Source organism: Sminthopsis crassicaudata, chromosome 2 (genome assembly GCF_048593235.1).
Source record: "Sminthopsis crassicaudata isolate SCR6 chromosome 2, ASM4859323v1, whole genome shotgun sequence".
Taxonomy (NCBI): domain Eukaryota; kingdom Metazoa; phylum Chordata; class Mammalia; order Dasyuromorphia; family Dasyuridae; genus Sminthopsis; species Sminthopsis crassicaudata.
The window spans coordinates 186998238-187018173 of record NC_133618.1 but is presented as its reverse complement, the minus strand read 5'-3'; the positions used below and the strand labels follow the sequence as shown (position 1 = coordinate 187018173).

Below are 19936 nucleotides of genomic sequence, written 5' to 3'. Positions count from 1 at the left end.
AAAGGATTATCACCTTCAACTTTTATAGGCTTGGATAAAAATTGTTTCATTGAATCATCAGAGATGATTTTTAAAGCCCTATGTCTATCTTACCAATGAGGTTTATTAGGTTGATTATGCAAGGGGATCCTTTCCTTTCCCCTTTCTCCTCCACTTTTTAGTGTAATTGTTGATTAGCAGTGCTTCTGTCCACCCTCTTCTCTAAAGTTTACGTCTCGAACCTATAAGACTTTATATTTATCCTTATTAAATTTTATTTTGTTAGATTTGGTCTAAAGTTTTAGGATCTTTTAATCTTTTAAAATTTGATTCATTCTCTCTCAGCATTATGTCATTTGAAAATGTTATAATCATGGCATATTTTCCTTTATTTATGTTATTTGTTAAAAGGTAAAATGCCATCATTTTCAGTTTCCTAATATTTGGTTAATTTTAAGTGCTAGTTATATGATTTGTCTATCCAGTTCTTTAATTTTTATTTGGTGTATGCTATTTTTGTAATGTCAGAGAAACTGAGGCAAGACAGAGATTGGTTTTTAATCTTTTAACATGAAGAGTTTAGATTAGTCGACTAAATGGAACTCATGTTCAAAATCATTCTGCACTAAGGAACTGAGGCAGGGAACTTTTATAGGGTTTTAGCTAAACAGGATACATAACTTGAGTACACAATTTTATAGTGAAAGCAAAGGCAGATAAGGGGGACAAAGTCACCGGATGGGAGGACAAGCCATCATTTGAGGAGAGGACCATAACTTAATGCTGACAAGAAAAAGTTTAAGATAAGGAGGTTGAGGACAGGAGACATAATTGGATTGGTACAATAAGAGAAGGGAGGGACAATACTTAAAAAGAGGGGGAATTATCCAAGAATTGAGATAAGGCATCTGGATTTTATGACTCAATGGTATATCAAAGTTTTTCCTGATTCAGTTCTCCCAGTCCTAAAGGTAAGGAAAGGGGGTGGGGTGGGATTATAATATTTTATTCAGAGTATAATATTTTCTCTGTCAATAATCTACTTTATGCAAAATACAAGGAAAAACGAAGACCTATTTAAAGTTTGCTCCCTGCTAACAATAATTATACAATTGTGTGTAAAAATATCATTTGATTAACCAAGAAATAAATAGGTTTAGAAAAAATTCTAAGTGAGTCTGGCAAAGTTTTCCATGCAATCTTCTTCAGTATATTTGACAAATATAAGTAATAGAAGAGTGGTTTTTAACATACAAGCTTATGAATATATGTGTTTAAATTTTGATAAAGTTATCAAATTCTAAAGTACTTTTTTTGTTGTTTTTATTGTTAATGTAGTCTATGGTTGGTAGTGGGAGTTGGCAACGGGTCAATTCCCAGACAGCAGTGAGATCTCCTCGCTATGCTGTTTTTGATCTCGCAGAAGGGAAACCATATGTTTTTCGAGTTTTGACAGCAAACAAACATGGCCTCAGTGACCCTTCAGAAATTACTGTACCAATTCAAGCACAAGACATGATTGGTAAGTTATGACAGTGAGTAATCAAAGGCTATGCACAATCAGAAAATATCATGGAATTGAGGAAGTATTAAAAATGCAACTCTATCATTTCTTTTCTTTTTCTACTTCTTTCCCTTGTACTCATTCTCTGTAGACCACCTCTATGCTATGCTATCTTATGTAAACTTTATTTAAATTTGTGAAAAAAATTCACATGATATATTAGTGATCAGGGAGCTGGGTGCTAGTCGAGAAACGTGAATTTAAGGCCTGGATCTACCATTTACTTACTGCATGATTGTGGCTATAACTTATCCACTCTAGACCTTAGTTTTCTCATCTGCAGCATAGAAATTATAATATTTGTATTACATATCACTTAAGATTATTGTAAAAAAAAATCAATATTTTGAAAACTGCAAAGTTAGTCTTGTCAATTAGCATTTATAAAGCTCCCACCATGTGTTAGGTACTATGCTAATTTCTGATATTTAAAATACTCAAATAATTTTTACCTTCAAGCAGCTTTCACTCTAATTGGGGAGACAATTTTCAGAGAACTATACAAATGATATAAAGGACAAATTAGAGTGGTATATAAATTTGAATGATTAGATAGCAAGTTATTTTAAAATAAGATTATCTCTTAAGCAGCCACATAAAGTAGCAACATGACACATTTCTGAGGTAGTAAAAGAATGGATAGTGGATAATGAAGAAACTTTTCCTGCAAACATTGGTTGGTTTGATTACTTTAAAAATGGAGTTCAATTGCATGTATTGATTAACATAACCATATATTTATTAACAAAAATTTAATATAAATGAAGCAAGCTTCTTCTGGAAAAGAATTCCTTCCAGAACTTATATTTCTAAAAATGAAAAAAAAAAAAAAACAACTCATTCTTGATTTACAGTTTCTGATGATAGCCTAATTCTTTTATTGGTCATCCAACTACACTTGCTTCATTGTATAAGAATGCAGGCATACAAATTTTCTGAGATGTGGATGAAGCTCATTATACCTACCACTGTGTATATAAAGATTTAAAGAAAGATAAGAGTTCAATGTATTTTTCTAAAGCATTTTAAACAAAATAAAAACATTTTTGTCATTTCTTTTTTTTTTTTTTTTTTTTAATTTTTTTTTATTATATATATATATATATTTTATAATATTATCCCTTGTATTCATTTTTCCAAATTACCCCCCCTCCCTTATTCCCTCCCCCCGACGACAGGCAATACCATACATTTTACATGTGTTACAATATAGTCTAAGTACAATACATGTGTGTGAATATCATTTTCTTGTTGCACAATAAACATTAGAATCCGAAGGTACATGCAACCTGGGCAGACAGATATTAGTGCTAACAATTTACATTCCCCTCCCAGTGTTTCTTCTCTGGGTGTATCTACCTCTGTCCATCATTGATCAACTGGAAGTGAGTTGGATCTTCTTTATGTTGAAGATTTCCACTTCCATCAGAATACATCCTCATACAGTATCGTTGTTGAAGTATACAGTGATCTTCTGGTTCTGTTCATTTCACTCAGCATCAGTTGATTTAAGTCTCTCCAACCCTCTTTGTATTCCTCCTGCTGGTCATTTCTTACTGAGCAATAATATTCCATAACTTTCATATACCACAATTTACCCAACCATTCTCCAACTGATGGACATCCATTCATCTTCCAGTTTCTAGCTACAACAAAAAGAGCTGCCACAAACATTTTGGCACATATATGTCTCTTTCCGCTCTTTAGTATTTCTTTGGGATATAATCCCAGTAGTAGCGCTGCTGGGTCAAAGGGTATGCACAGTTTGATAACTTTTTGGGCATAATTCCAGATTGCTCTCCAGAATGGCTGGATTCTTTCACAACTCCACCAGCAATGTATTAGTGTCCCAATTTCCCCACATCCCCTCCAACATTTGTCATTATTTGTTCCTGTCATCTTAGCCAATCTGACAGGTGTGTAGTGGTATCTCAGAGTGGTCTTAATTTGCATTTCTCTGATCAGTAGTGATTTGGAACACTCTTTCATGTGAGTGGATATAGTTTCAATTTCTTCCTCTGAGAATTGTCTGTTCATATCCTTTGACCATTTATCAATTGGAGAATGGTTTGGTTTCTTATAAATTATGGTCAGTTCTCTATATATTTTGGAAATGAGACCTTTGTCAGAACCTTTGTTTTTAAAAATATTTTCCCAATTTGTTACTTCCCTTCTAATCTTGTTTGCATTAGTATTATTTGTACAGAAACTTTTTAGTTTGATGTAATCAAAATCTTCTATTTTGTGATCAATAATGATCTCTAGTTCTCCTCTGGTCATAAATTCCTTCCTCCTCCACAAGTCTGAGAGGTAGATTATCCTCTGTTCCTCTAATCTATTTATTATCTCTCTCTTTATGCCTAAATCATGGACCCATTTTGATCTTATCTTGGTATATGGTGTTAAGTGTGGATCCATATCTAATTTCTGCCATACTAATTTCCAGTTTTCCCAACAGTTTTTTCCGAATAATGAATTTTTATCCCTAATGTTGGAATCTTTGGGTTTGTCAAAGATTAGATTGCTATAGATGTACCCTTTTTTGTCCTTTGTATCTAATCTGTTCCACTGATCTACCGGTCTATTTCTTAGCCAATACCAAATGGTTTTGGTGACTGCTGCTATATAATATAGCTTTAGATCAGGTACACTTAGACCACCTTCCTCTGAGTTTTTTTTCATTAGTTCCCTTGCAATTCTTGACCTTTTATTCTTCCATATGAATTTTGTTGTTATTTTTTCTAGGTCATTAAAATAGTTTCTTGGGAGTCTGATTGGTATAGCACTAAATAAATAGATTAGTTTGGGGAGTATTGTCATCTTTATTATATTCGCTCGGCCTATCCAAGAGCACTGAATGTCTTTCCAATTATTTAAATCTGATTTTATTTTTGTGGCAAGTGTTTTGTAATTTTTCTCATATAATTCCTGACTTTTCTTTGGTAGATGGATTCCCAAATATTTTATACTATCAACATTTGTTTGGAATGGAATTTCTCTTTGTATCTCTTGCTGTTGCATTTTGTTAGTGATATATAAAAATGCCGAGGATTTATGTGGATTTATTTTGTATCCTGCCACTTTGCTGAAATTTTGAATTATTTCTAGTAGCTTTTTAGCAGAGTCTTTGGGGTTCTCTAAGTATACCATCATGTCATCTGCAAAAAGTGATAGTTTAATTTCCTCATTTCCTACTCTAATTCCTTGAATCTCTTTCTCGGCTCTTATTGCCGAGGCTAGCGTTTCTAGTACTATATTGAATAGTAATGGTGATAGTGGGCAACCTTGTTTCACTCCTGATCTTACTGGGAAAGGTTGCAGTTTATTTCTATTGCATATTATGCTTACTGACGGTCTTAAATATATACTCCTGATTATTCTAAGGAATAATCCATTTATTCCTATACTCTCAAGAGTTTTTAGTAGGAATGGATGTTGGATTTTGTCAAATGCTTTTTCTGCATCTATTGAGATGATCATATGGTTCTTATTAATTTGATTATTAATATGGTCAATTATATTAATAGTTTTCCTAATATTAAACCAGCCCTGCATTCCTGGAATAAATCCTACTTGATAATAGTGTATTATCTTGGAGATGATTTTCTGAAGTCTTTTTGCTAATATCTTATTTAAGATTTTAGCATCAATATTCATTAAGGAGATTGGTCTATAATTTTCTTTCTCAGTTTTCGATCTACCAGGTTTAGGTATCAGTACCATGTCTGTGTCATAAAAGGAATTTGGTAGGACTCCTTCATCCCCTATTTTTTCAAATAATTTATATAACATTGGGGCTAATTGTTCTTTAAATGTTTGGTAGAATTCACATGTGAATCCATCTGGCCCTGGGGATTTTTTCCTGGGGAGTTGATTAATAGCTTGTTCTATTTCTTTTTCTGAAATGGGACTATTTAAGCAATTTATCTCCTCCTCTGTTAATCTAGGGAGCCTATATTTTTGGAGGAAGTCATCCATTTCACTTAAGTTATCAAATTTATTGGCATAAAGTTGGGCAAAGTAACTCCTTATTATTTCTCTAATTTCCTCTTCATTGGTGGAAAGATCCCCCTTTTCATTTGTAAGACTATCAATTTGATTTTCCTCTTTCTTTTTTTTGATCAGATTTACCAAAGGTTTATCTATTTTATTGGCTTTTTCATAAAACCAACTCTTGGTTTTATTTATTAATTCAATAGTTTTTTTACTTTCAATTTTATTGATTTCTCCTTTTAATTTTTGTATTTCGAGTTTAATTTTTGGTTGGGGGTTTATAATTTGGTCTTTTTCTAGCCTTTTAAGTTGTAAGCCCAATTCGTTAATCTTCTCTTTCTCAATTTTCTTCAAATAAGCCTCTAAAGATATAAAATTTCCCCTTATTACCGCTTTAGCTGCATCCCAAAGATTTTGATATGATGTCTCATCATTATCATTATCTTGGGTGAAATTGTTAATTGTTTCTATAATTTGCTCTTTCACCCAGTCATTCTTTAAGATGAGATTATTCAGTTTCCAATTACTTTTTGGTCTATTTACCCCTAACTTTTTACTGAATGTAGCTTTTATTGCATTGTGATCTGAGAAGAAGGCATTTATTATTTCTGCCTTCCTACATTTAATTTTGAGATCTTTATGTCCTAGTATATGGTCAATTTTTGTATAGGATCCATGAACTGCTGAGAAGAAAGTATATTCCTTCCTATTGCCATTCAGTTTTCTCCAAAGGTCTATCATACCTAGTTTTTCTAATGTTCTATTTACTTTTTTAATTTCATTCTTGTTTGTTTTGTGGTTTGATTTGTCTAAATCTGAGAGTGCAAGGTTGAGATCTCCCACTATTATAGTTTTACTGTCTATTTCTTCTTGCAGTTCTCTTAACTTTTCCTTTAGAAAGTTAGATGCTATACCACTTGGTGCATATATGTTTAGTATTGATATGGCTTCATTATTTATGCTACCTTTCAGCAGGATATAGTTTCCTTCCTTATCTTTTTTAACGAGATCTACTTCTGCTTTTGCTTGATCTGAGATAAGGATAGCTACCCCTGCTTTTTTGGCTTTACCTGAAGCATAATAGGCTCTGTTCCAACCTTTTACCTTTACTCTGTATGTATCTCCCTGCTTTAAGTGTGTTTCCTGTAGGCAACATATTGTAGGGTTCTGCTTTTTGATCCAATCTACTATCCGTCTCCGTTTGATGGGATCGTTCATCCCATTTACATTTACAGTTAAAATTACTAATTCTGTATTTCCTGCCATCGTATTATCCCCAGATTATGCTTTTTTCCCTTGACCCCCCCTGATCCCCCTCCCCGATATTTAATTTACAGACCCCCCTTGTGAGGCGCAACCCTCCCTCTTTTTTTTTTTTTTTTTTTTTTTTAGGATCCCTCCCCCCTCCCTCCAAGTCCCTTCACTTATTCCCCTTTTCCTTTTCCCTTTTCCTCTCCCCCCTTTTAATGAGGTGAGAGAAAATTCTCTGAAAAACAAATATGTTAATTATTTACTCTTTGAGCCTCTTCTGATGAGAGTAAGATTCACACAATGATTCTCCCCCTCACTAAGTTCCCTCAGATATGGTGTATTTTCTATGTCTCTTCCTGGGATGTAGTTTCCCTCTTTTTATCACTCCTTCCCCTTTTTCTGAACCGACCTCCTTCCCTTTACTACACCCCCCTTTTTTTCTTTTATATCAGTAAAATCAAATTATCCTTGAGTATTTTTTATATACCCACAACAGAGTTACAGTTCTCAAGGGTTCTGTGTACCTTTTTCTGTTTCTCTTCAGTCTTGTGGATGTAGATCAAATTTTTTGTTTAAGTCTGGTTTTTTTCTTAGAAACATATAGAATTCCTCTGTTTCATTGAATGACCATCTTCTTCCGTGGAAAAAGATGCTAAACTTAGCTGGGTAGTTCATTCTTGGTTGCAGTCCTTGATCTTTTGCCTTTCGGAATATCAGGTTCCAGGCCCTTCTATCTTTTAATGTGGAGGCAGCCAGATCTTGGGTGACCCTTATTGTGGCACCTTGGTATTTAAATTGTTTTTTTCTAGCTGCTTGCAGGATTTTCTCCTTTGTGTGGTAATTCTGCAGCTTAGCCACAATATTCCGTGGTGTTCTTTTTTTAGGGTCTATTTCAGAAGGAGTTCGATGAATTCTTTCCACATCTACTTTCCCTTCTGTTTCTATTATCTCTGGACAGTTCTCTTTGATAATTTCCTGTAAAATAGAATCTAGGCTCTTTTTTTGGTCATAGTTTTCTGGAAGTCCAATAATCCGCAGATTATCTCTCCTAGATCTATTTTCCAGGTCTATAGATTTTCCCAGTAAGTATTTGACGTTGTTCTCCAGCTTCTCATTTTTTTTGTTTTGTTTGACTGATTCTTGGGTTCTCTGTGAATCATTCATTTCTATTTGTTCCATCCTGACTTTTAAGGAGTTATTTTCTTCTTTCACAGTTTTTAGTTCTTTTTGTAAATGCCCAATTTCGTTTTTAAATGAATTATTTTGCTCTATTGAATTTTTTTCCATTTCCCTAATTTTTTTTTTTGAGAATTATTTTCTTTTTCCAATTCAGAAATTCTATTTTCTTGAGACTTTTTTATCTTTTCCAATTCAGAAATCCTACTTTCCTGTGTTTTTTTAACCTTTTCTAATTCACTAATTTTGTTTCCCTGCATCTCCTGTGAATTCTTTATTTTTTCCAACTCCAATTTCAGGACGTTGTTATTCTCTATCATAACTTCCCTTTCCTTGCCCCATTTTTCTTCGATCTCCCTCAATTTCTTAAGAGCTTCTTCTAGGAGAGAGTTATGTGATGGGGGGCAGGAATCGTTCCCCTTTAGGTTGTTATCTTCTGAATCTTTGCTGTTAACTTCCTCGGGGTTGGGTACCCGCTCTTTCTCTGTATAGAAGGAATCTATAGTTTTTCTAGCTTTTTTGCTCATACTTAAAAAATGTTTTGGGGTCTGTCCCTGGGGTAGGAAATTATTTACTTCTTTACCAGCTTCCTCCCAGACCAGATGGATGCAGCGGCCCCTGCGCCCGCGCTAAGAGAGAGCTCTGGGAGAGAGTTCCCTACCCCCTCCCTGGAAGTGCCTCAGAGGTGATTAGCACTGCTGTGCTTTGAGGGCGTAGAATAGTGAAGACAGCAAGAAGCTCAGCCTATGTGTCCGGGTGGGGAGTGGGTGTCTGCAGCAGGTGACGTGAGAAGCCCCTGCGCTCAAACTGGAAGTGTCTGCCAGAAACCGCGGTCCCTAGTTCAAAGGTTCCGCTTCTCTGGGACTTCCTGGAGCTGAGTTCCACTCCCTCCAGCTAAGCTAGGCAGTGTGTGTTGCCTTGGGCCGTATCCACCCACTTGTCAATCTCTTAACTATTCTCAGGTGGTAGCTGAGGCCACACCCCCTGGTGGGGGAGGGGGGGAAATCTAATCTGAGTTTTAAAATATTTTGGCTTTCTCTTCTGAACTGCTAAATAATTAGCAGAGAAGAGCTAACAGCCTGTGCCAGATTCCTTTACCTCAGTGGCTTCTCTGATCCCAGAGCCCCTCCCAGCGCAATGGGCTCAGTGTGCCCCTACCCCACCGTCTGTGCTGGTCTTTCTTATTCCTCCCCTGAGAACTGACCTTTCCTGTTGAAACTCCAGATTCTCTTCAGCTGGTAAGTCGTGCTTCCAGTCCTTGTGGTATCTATCAGTCCTGAGCTAATTTTGAGACTTAATTTATCTAATTGGTTGTGAGGGAGTGAGGACGTTCACTGAGTAGTGTGTTTCTTCTCCGCCATCTTGGCTCCGCCCCACCCATTTTTGTCATTTCTAATAAACTTATCCTTAGTTACGATATTCAGAAATTTAAAAGTTATTAAATTTTGCTTATTGTATTTCATTACATTGTAATCAACTTGAATTTAAAAGATATTTATTATTCATTGCTGTTATATTAATAAATTGATAAAATAATTTTTATTTCTTGTCCATGTAGTTGTCCCTTCTGCTCCTGGTCGTGTACTTGCTTCAAGGAACACAAAAACATCTGTTGTTGTTCAGTGGGATAAACCCAAACATGAGGAAGACCTAATAGGCTACTATATTGACTGCTGTGTGGCAGGGACAAACAAATGGGAACCCTGTAATCACAAACCCATTGATTATAACAGGTAACTAATGATGCAAATTTTTCAGTTTTTTTGTGAGATTGAAGTTACTATTGTAATGAAAATGTCCTTCATATTTCCAAGAAGCAAAAATGCATCTTAAAGAACACTGCTTATTCATTTGTAATCCAATTAATTTATATTTTCAAAGCTTGACATATATATTTGATATGTTTTGATCTTATTTTTATTGAAAGGGTACATAAAGTGAATGTGTTTGGTCATTTGTGATATAAAAGGTCAAAATATCAAAAAAATTTTCAAGAATCCATAACCAAGTTGTAAAATTTTTCTTTGAATAAATGCTTTTAAAATCATGACTAAAATATACAAGTAGTTCTGGAGTTTAATATTCCTTTGCTGATTTTCACATTTTCCTTGCTAGTGTTAACAAAAGACCCCCAGGTCCACAAAGGGATCTGAAATAAAACAGAGTTTGATCACCAATTAAAAGGATTTATTGTCTGAGAAAAAAGACTTGTAGGGAAAAAGATGCTACAAAGAGCAGGTTGGGAGATAAGAGTTCTCAGTTGCTCAAAGGCAACTAGAAAAAGTGAGATCTGGTTTCTAAAAGGCTTTCCAACAGGGAACAAGAGTTATGGGAGAGGACATCTGTAAACACAAGGCAGGAAGCAGATCATTTAGAAAGTTCTGAGCAAGATCTTGAGTCTGTAGCTTCTGCTCCAGGTTCTTCCTTTGAGTTGAGCAAGGTTGGTTCTGTGGTTATGTTAGGCAGCCCTGAGCTTCAAAAGCCTTTTGATTGATGGATTGTTGTGTAGTTCCATTATACTGTTCCTCCATGAAGAAGGGAATTAACATATAGTATAATCATTATAAAGCCCATGTTCTCAGTATACAATCGGCCCAATTCTCATATTCTAGATTATTATAAAGCAGTTGAAGATAACCCTTTATGGTCACTGGAAGAAAGAATGACTATTGCAACTTTTCCTCACATTGGGAAAGTTGCAACTTAGTAAGGAGAGACAGAGTAGTCATTTGGAAAGAGTTATATATTTAGAGTGAGAGATTATATATTCAAAGACCCCTTCTGGTATGTACATACTACCTGTATGTCATTGGTGAATCATTTATTATCTCTAGGTTTTGGTTCCTCATTTGTAAATTGAGAAAGTATTATATCAGAAAGTTTCTTAAGGCTCATTTCAAACTTAAATTTATGAATTTATGACTTTGTGTCTTTTTCTAGAGCTTAAGTACTAACTATATACATAGGGCATTCTCCCAGAATAGTGGGGAAGAAAAAAAAAAAAACCTGGGCCACAAGTGTAATTGGCAACCAAAATAGATTGATCAGCTGCAAATCCTCTGAGCCAGAGGACCTGTTTGAGACTGTCTAGATTGGATCCTCTCCCTATTTGTGGGTAGAAGTTCCTTAGCAGCTCATCCTCAACCCTTGGGGTTTTCCAAAATTTTTTCTTCCCTTTGAGGGAAGTCATTTTCTTTACAAAATAAATGAAATAGTTTCCTGGAAGAGGGAAATAAAAATGTTTTAACTTTGCCTTTGTTTTTTTGCATTATAAAATTTTTTTCTTCTTTTAAAAAATATCTAGAGGTATCTAGGTTTGGGGATTCTTTAACAGGATTTTATCTCCTGTTTATTCGTACTTTGCCTTAGTGACTCTACCCCATGCATTTGGACCAAATATTTTATATCTCCTGTGCAAGGAAATCTTTCTCTTCCTCTAACTTCATCTATAAAAATGAAGAGTTAATAAAATACATAGCTTAAAATTTTCTGATATCCAATAGAGTTTTATAATAGATAAATGAAGCCTAAATGAAGAGTATATAGTTTTTTTTATTCTTTTGTTTTACAAAATTTGTCCTCACTTTGATTAATAATTGGGAAAGGAACAAGTAATATATTGCTTTGTTTTGAGGCAGAAGTTAACACAGAATCAATACCAATTTTCTGTTATGCTTGTAGCCTCCAAGAACTTTGGATCCTGACACTTCTTCTCAATAGTTTTGAGCTCTATCTCTCTCTTCACCAAGTGTGAACAGGGCTACAGATGAAAGTTATGAAGTTAAAAGTAATAGACTGTCAAAGGTTGCCAGCTATAATTGACTTTTTTTTAAAGCACAAATTAGCTATAAATTGTAAATAGAAAAGAAACTTATGGAAAAGAAGAGTTGGAGACCCATTTTTCTTGATCCAGCAAAAAGATTCTACATTTCATAAAATAGACCACTTGTTTCTCTTAAAGAAATATGTATATATATATATATATATATATATATATGTATATACATACATATATATGTATATATGAATACATGAAAATATATAAATTGCCTTTTGTTTTGAGATCACAGATATAATTAAAAATATCCTCCTCCTGTCCTGGACCACCTTATTAGAATTTTACTTTTTAAATAAAGAAAACCAATTAAGCAAAACCACTTAATACAGTGAGCATGTTAGATAACGTTCTTTCCTAGTAGTTTCTTTCCTCACTGCAAAGAGGCAAGAGATATGTATTATTATCTGTTCTCAATCATTATTTTTTAAAAATTATTCAGCATTTGGTTCCCTTTTTATGTTCCTGTCATTTACAGTTTTAGTTATTATGTTTATTTCACTTTGCATCAGTTCATACAAATCGTCTTATGTTTCTGAGTTCTTCATATTTAACATTTCTAATTGCATAATAATATCCCAGTACATTTACTTTTATGTGTGTAGTGTGTTTATCTCACAATTTATTAAGCCACTTCAGAATTGATATATACCTACTTTGTTTTCAGTTCTTTATCACAACTATGAAGCATGCTTATTAATATTTTGTTATATATTGAGCCTTTTTTTTTTTGCTTTTGATCCTCTTACAGCATATTTTCAGTGGTAGGATTTCAGAGTCACCCAGTATGAACAATTACTTAGATTTTTATTTTCAATATCCAAATTAAAATTCATAACAGTAAGACGATGTTGTAATGTCACCAACAGTTTTAATTCAAGTTTCATAATTTTATCTATAGTTTAAAATTTTTAAAAAAGCTATTGATATCCTTTTAACATTTATCTGAAGAGAATGTGTTTTGTTCTTATACAGTTGTGTTAGTTCCCTTTATTAGACCTTCATCAGTGATGTTTGATTAAAAAGTTTTGTGTTGTTTTTTTTTTAACTCCAGGGTTTCACTTTTTTTTTAAAAGATAAAACTTTGATTTTCAGGTAATTTATTTTTTGAAAATTATTGTGAAATGACATTAATAATGATCTAAACCTTGTTTCTGCCAAACTACTTTCCAGTTTCCCCTTTGTTCCTTGTAAGATTTTCAGATGTTAAAATATAGTAAAACTTTCCTTACAAATGTTTTTAAAATGCTATGTTTCCTTTCATATAGCAAGACTCAATTTATTTTTTCTCTTTTTCCTCATCTTTTTAAGAATTTAACAATAGAATTTAATATGTAACATTCAATTCATACCTTTTGGACAAAAAATGAGAGAAGCTGAATTATCAATTATCTGGGTTACATATTTAAAAGGAAAAAATTGGTCCCTGGGTTGTATTTGTCAATATGTGTATTTAGTGTTTAATAACAACCCTAAGGAATTATTTAAAAGTATAAATGACAGACAAGCTGCCAATCTACATTGTTTGAGATAATTTCCAGATGGGAAATTCCTTTTATTAATGAAAACAAGTGTTCAGAATAACACCCTAAAATAATAAATTATTAAGTATATTTATATTCTGTTTATTCTTCTAATTATAGGGTTATACATTTATATTCTATTTCCCATGTAATTATATCCCTAAATAAATGCTAGGTTATTTAAATTATTCTAGCTAATTAATACAATAATGGCACAATTCCATGTAGTGATAAAAGTATTATCCTTATCATTACTATCACCTCCTCCCTCAAGTAATTTGCAATAAATGTCTCATTGGATATGTCATCTATTTCAAGGTAATTAGTCATGACATAAATAAATATCTCTCTATACCTATTATCTATTTATAATTTGTCTGTCTCTATATATTTAAGTTAAATAAAATAACTTCATAATACTTAAACTTCTTTTTGGATACTCACACAATTTAATATCAAAATATTATCTTTTCCTTTTGGTTGGTAGCTTGACTAGAGTAATCATGGTTTTGGGCTACAAGAACATCTCTCAGTATTCTTTTTATTCATTGAGTGTCTTTAGAGGGAAACAAATCTAGCAGATGTACGAATAAAGGGGAAGTCACATTGAAAGTGACAGTAACTATTCTTTTTCAGACATTTCAAAGGTCACTCAGAGGACAGAGTGATTGCCCTAAGTTTTGGTCCATATTAACTGTATAGTAACATCATTTTTAGAGAAAAGCTGATTTGCATTAGAGCCTGGTAGAACTGAGTGCTTTTATGTTCTATTTGTATCTTGGTATATTGACTTTAGTAGACTTAAAATCATTGCCATGGGAAAAATAAATTAGATATGTAGTATACTATTTATAACATACTCAAAAAGTGGACTTCACTTCAATCGAACTGAATAATTTTTATGAAGCATTGGGAATGATTTCTGCTCATAGCATAGGAGAAAATAGATAAAACATTGAAAACAAAACCCTGATTCATGTGTTTTTATCAGGTTTGTTGTTCACGGTTTAACTACTGGAGAGCAATACATCTTCCGTGTTAAAGCTGTTAATGCTGTTGGGACTAGTGAAAACTCACAAGAGTCTGATGTAATAAAAGTCCAGGCTGCCCTCAGTAAGTAATTCATGTGCTCTTTGGCTCCAATTTTCAGTTCTTCAATAAGTTTTAATTTCTGCATGAATAAACATTTATGATGCCATTTGGAATATTACCAGAGGAAAAAGGAGGATGTAAATTGTACAGAGAACATGCATTCCTGTTGAAATGTCTCATCAATTGGCCACTTGTCCTGAAAATGCCAGTGTGAGAGGGAGAAATGATAATGTCCTAATAAAGTGCAAATTAAAAATAAAGGAAAAAATGATTAGAGGTCACATTTGTTTCAGAATGGCTGTACTGATAGTAAAAGTTATAGTAGAAGCTTTAATGCACTTGTCTTCCCAGATGTATGCAAAAATTACACTGCTTCAGTAACTTTCTGAGGCATTCTTAAACCTAGGAGCTCTAATCGGTCACTCTAGTGAGTTTATAACGTTCATGTAATTGAGCTTTTATTATGTGACTATGTTTACATAGCAGGAGAAATTTGCCAATTATCCAGGTAGCTTGATCAATGTAGCTAGTTAAACATATTAATTCAGATCCTAAATTTCAAAGACAGGTGAGACTAGAGTACTTTGTACCCTGTAATTTCATAATTATTATTGCATTTATTTCTTTTAATATTCAGGACCAGATATGCAAATCAGAGTTAATTTACACATTAACAATAAAGTTTTTGAAAATCTTGCAAGAGATAAATTTTATTAATAATTGCATTTTAAGACCTCTTTGAGTTTCTTATAGCAATCTGCCTAGATCTCTCCTTGGTATTTTGCTCACTCCTGCAACTTTTACAGCTGTTTTTATAAGTATTATTCTTCCTATTAGACTGTAAGTTCCCGGAGAGCAAGATCTATGTTATCATCATCTTTTTACCCTCAACACTTCATTGTTTATGGAAGTGAATTGAATTCTAAGAAAGAATATTTTTTATCATATACTGTCTAAATTTTCCATGTAAGTTTGGAAACAGATTGGGAAAAGGTATTATTTCATCTTAACTATATATCCTTAGAGTCATTTAAGGAATTTTAAACTGATAATATTTGATTCAACATGGTAATACTACTATATTGCTCTTTAGACAAACGGTCATTTTTCTAATCTATTTGGTTTCCTATATGCCATAGAAGACATTAAAATATTTGCACTCATTACTTTTAGTGATTTCTAAATAAATCAATTGCAATTTTTTGACAGTCTATTATGTAATGAAAATCACTTCTATTCAGCTTCTGTTTATTCAGGTTAATGGGAGGAAAGAGGAAGCTCTAAGTAGAACTTTCTCAAAGACATAGAATATGCCAATTAGGGACCAATTTTTAGCATTTCAATTTAACCTGCTGGGTAAATAGTGTTTATTTGTAAATGGAGGCTCTATTAAAGGTGGGTACAAACTAATACTTATGTAAATTATTCTAAAGGCTCCACAGGATAGCAGACTAATGGGAAGCCATATGCAGTAAGAAATATAAACATCATTAAATATAGAGCAGCCATTTGTTATTCTTTATGCCAATGGGCCTTAATTCTCCTCTCTCTCTCCCTAACATATCCACAATGAAAGAGATCTTGCTAATTCAATAGTCTTTCAGAATAGTCTTGAAGCAATTCAATAATTTTATAATACTCTGAGAATACTATGTGATATAGTATTATGGACCTTGGGTTTGCATTACAGAGTTTGGGCTTGAGTTTGGGTTTACTGCTTTATTATTTTCTGAGGACCTAACCTTTTAGATTCCCTATAATTCTAAACTCTAAAATGCAATGAATTATGTGGGAAGATTTGGCAATTGAAATGAATGGAGTTTGAGTTTTGCTAAATTTCCTTTTGGCAATTCTCTAAAGAAAATCTAAAGTGGAGAAATGGTGCACACTTGGATTACTGCCAAAAAATAAAGTTTAGGAAAAGCCACAAGTGGGCCACTGCTGGAACTTTGTACTAATATCATCCTAAAAATAATTATATTTGGTGAAGAGAATAACAATGGAAAGTCATGCCTTTTCCTCCTTGCCCCCAATTTAATTCACTGGCCAAAATGGCAATCAACAACTGGGATAGTTGGGAATTGTAATAATTGGTTGATTTGCCAAGATAGCTTGCCTGCTACCAATTGATAGCTGTCAGAAGATGACAACAGGTAAAGATAGTATAATATGCCTTGTGGGTGAAATCCAATGTAATTTGTTCTCTCAGTTGAAGCCTTCATCATTTCTCCCTCATCAAAGTATAACTGTGTGTACATGTATGCATATCATTGTCAACTTGTCTTCCTCTGCTGGAGGAGAAGGAGCTGACCTAGAGGGCATGTTCCATTCAGAATACTGGGAGATCAGGACAGCTTATTCTTCTTGTTCAGCATGAGAAGGTGCTGTGCAGGCTAAGAGAATTCAGACTACAATATTGTTTGAATTATACAGGGGAACAGCAGCCCACCACATAGTTCTTAAGAGTACTATTTAGGGAAGGCTTCACTTCAGTATATATAAAGAGCACTACTTATCCTGGTCATTAGGACAAAACATCAATTGGATAGTTATCTCCTTATTGAACTGAAATTCATTATTTCACAAGATTTTTTTTAAAATGTATATTAATTCTTTACAATTTGCAAAGAAGGGGGTAATATATTGTAGTAGATTGACTATTGATCTTGTAGTTAGACATTCAAGTTCTAAGTCTAGCATTTATTACTTGTGTGACCTGAAAACATTTTAACCCCTTTAATCTCTTTTTCCTCTTTTATTATACAAGGATAATGATAATTGAACCCTTACTGCTCTTACAAGGTTATTGTGAAGAATGATCTTAAAATAGGTAAGTTGTTATTTATATCTGTTATTCATAATTTTCCATATATTTGTTTTGTGTTTTTTTAGCTCCTCCATCACATCCTTATGGAATAACGCTGCTCAATTGTGATGGCCAGTCAATGACTCTTGGTTGGAAGGTGCCAAAATTCAGTGGAGGATCACCAATCCTTGGATATTACATAGACAAACGGGAAGCACATCATCATAATTGGCATGAAGTCAATTCTTCTCCAATCAAAGAAAGGATCTTTACAGTTTGTATCTCTTTAATTTTCCCCTTTTGTCAGTCTGAAAAACATTTTTGTCTTTCTTGTTTTTGGCAGTCATTTAATGTCAGCTATTCCAGAATTCAGTGAAATTAATGTGACACATGAGTGCAGTTAAGTACACCCCCCCAATTTGTGGAATTATGGAACCAGATGAGAATACTTTAACATTGTAAGAGGTCATCTTGTTTTGAGGAAATTGAGACCCAGAGATGCCACACAATAAATTAGTGCCAGAGTCAGTGATAGAAATTAAGCCAATGTTCTTTTTACTGTATCAGTCAGGCTATTCCATGGCTCAGATCCTACTGGTCATTGACATTTTCCCAAGCCTTTTCCTGTTGTAATATAGACACCAAGAGAGTCATTTGGTATCAAAATCTTTCTCCCTTATTTTTGTAAATTGTCTATCCTGAGTATCCTCATGGAAAGTACCACTTGGCTAATTTTTTAAATCACAGAGATTAGGAATCATGGATTGTGGAACTGAAAGGTAGGAAGAAAGGATTGTCTCTTAATTTGGAATAAGAATTTATATCTGAGTTGTGGCTCCGTTCTTTATTACTTGTTTACTTTGAATAAAACTTTTAGTATTTTTAGTTCTGGCTAATAGTTTCTTTATCTATAATCTGAAAGGTAAAGACTGTGTTATGTCTAAAGTCCCTTTCAGGTCAAAATCTCAAAACCCTGAATGTGACTTGACCCAGGTTATTTTGTAAATTTGTGATGTACCTGGGATTACAATTCAAGTCTTCTTATTCCCAACTCTTTCCCCTTTGATGTATATGGGCAAAAAGACTATTATTTTGTATATTGTGTCAATTCTTTCCCTAAATTGGCAGCCTACCTCATCAGTAAGAGTAGGTGATTATTTGTAGCATCTGCCAAATAAGCACTCAGTTTTCCATTGACTTGTTATACAATCTAAAATCCCATGTTGCCCTTTTTCCAAATTCTTCTCAAAATAGGTGGAGAACTTGACAGAACAGGCATTTTATGAATTCAAAATTACTGCCACCAATCTGGCAGGCATAGGACAACCATCTGATCCCAGTGAACACTTTAAGTGTGAAGCTTGGACAATGCCAGAGCCTGGTAAGAGAATTCTATCACTTATGGGATTTCTGAGTACTGATATTGTCTTCAAAGTCTGTGAAGTCCACATAAACATAAACAGTTCCTCAAGTGTGCTAGAATTGTATCTTGATGCTTATTTTTCCTATGAGCTTATTTTTCCAGATTTTTTTTTTCAGCATCAAAATAATCAAACCTGATTTCCAGTGCTAAAAGTACTTATCAATGGAAGAAACTCTGAAGTCTATTATCCTCATTTTTGAGGTTAAAAAATTGAGGTCACCAGTAGTTAAATGATTGTTCCAAGGCAATACATGTAGTAAGTGGAAGAGTCACATTTTGGATATTGAGGTTTAGATATGAAAAAGACCTTACTGACTCCTAATTCAACTTACTCATTTTTCATATGAGCAAAGAAAAGTCCAGGCCAGTGACAGGATTTGCCTTGTTATAAATTTAATACATAATAGCACTGAGGTTTTATTTTTTATTACAGTATATTTTCTCTTTCAAAATTCATGGCTTCATGAGTGTGAATATTCTGTCCACCAATGTTTATTTTAAGTAGACAGATTTCCTAAGTTTCTGTGATCAGAGTAATTTATCAGTAATTTCTCTTCCCTTTCCCCTTTCTGGTAATGAATTTGTCACAATTCACTACTGGACTTGACCTGGGGCCTTTTCATCTTATTATGATGTGCCAGAAATTGTACTTTGCTGGCATAGCTTAATTGAACCTGAGTCACTTTTATTCCAAGATGAGTTATAGAAGGGAGACTTAGAAAAAGTTCTTTGTGAAATACATTATTTATTAGAAGAGTTAATGATTTTTTTAATACATAAGAATTTTAAAGTTGGGAAGGTGAAATAAGATACAGGTAAGATTTCTAGAGAGAATTGTATTTAAATCCTATCTCACATACTTATTGACCATATGAGTCTGGACAATTCCCTTAACCTCTATTGGCCCCAGTTTTCTTATATGTAAAGTTGAAATAATAAAACTTGTACTTCTCTCATAGGGTTATAAGAAATAGGTTTTGTTAACCTTAAATTATTAAAATTATTTTAAAATTTTCTTTGCTACTGTTACAACTTAGATATCCTGCTAATTCAGAATTATCCATTAAAATTAAATTAACTGATGAAGGGTGAGACATTTTAATGGAAGAATCCTATAGTGCTATGTTTTTTTTTTTCATTAGCATAACTTAAACAAGACTAAACATGATGGTCTTTAGCTTTGACAGTATTGACTAAAGGTCTGAGTGTTGAACATTCCATATATATTCAAAGTCTTATTCTTATGCCTCATTGTAGCATGTAGGTGACTTTTCCAGAACTATAACAGTGCAGG

General features: G+C 33.4%; 1 protein-coding gene across 4 annotated transcripts in view; it reads left to right on the top strand.

The window, feature by feature from the left end:
* Nucleotides 1-19936, top strand: part of MYOM2 (myomesin 2) — a 168606-nt gene that overhangs the window by 88844 nt on the left and 59826 nt on the right. For all 4 annotated transcript variants that reach the window (XR_012486130.1, XR_012486131.1, XM_074287958.1 and 1 more), the window contains exons 15-19: nt 1318-1501; nt 9522-9696; nt 14313-14434; nt 17306-17493; nt 18474-18600. Coding sequence is in view for 2 of the 4 variants with exons in the window: in XM_074287958.1 (XP_074144059.1) it covers nt 1318-1501; nt 9522-9696; nt 14313-14434; nt 17306-17493; nt 18474-18600 (796 nt within the window). In the remaining 2 variants the exon portion in view is untranslated. The remainder of the gene's footprint in view (nt 1-1317; nt 1502-9521; nt 9697-14312; nt 14435-17305; nt 17494-18473; nt 18601-19936) is intronic.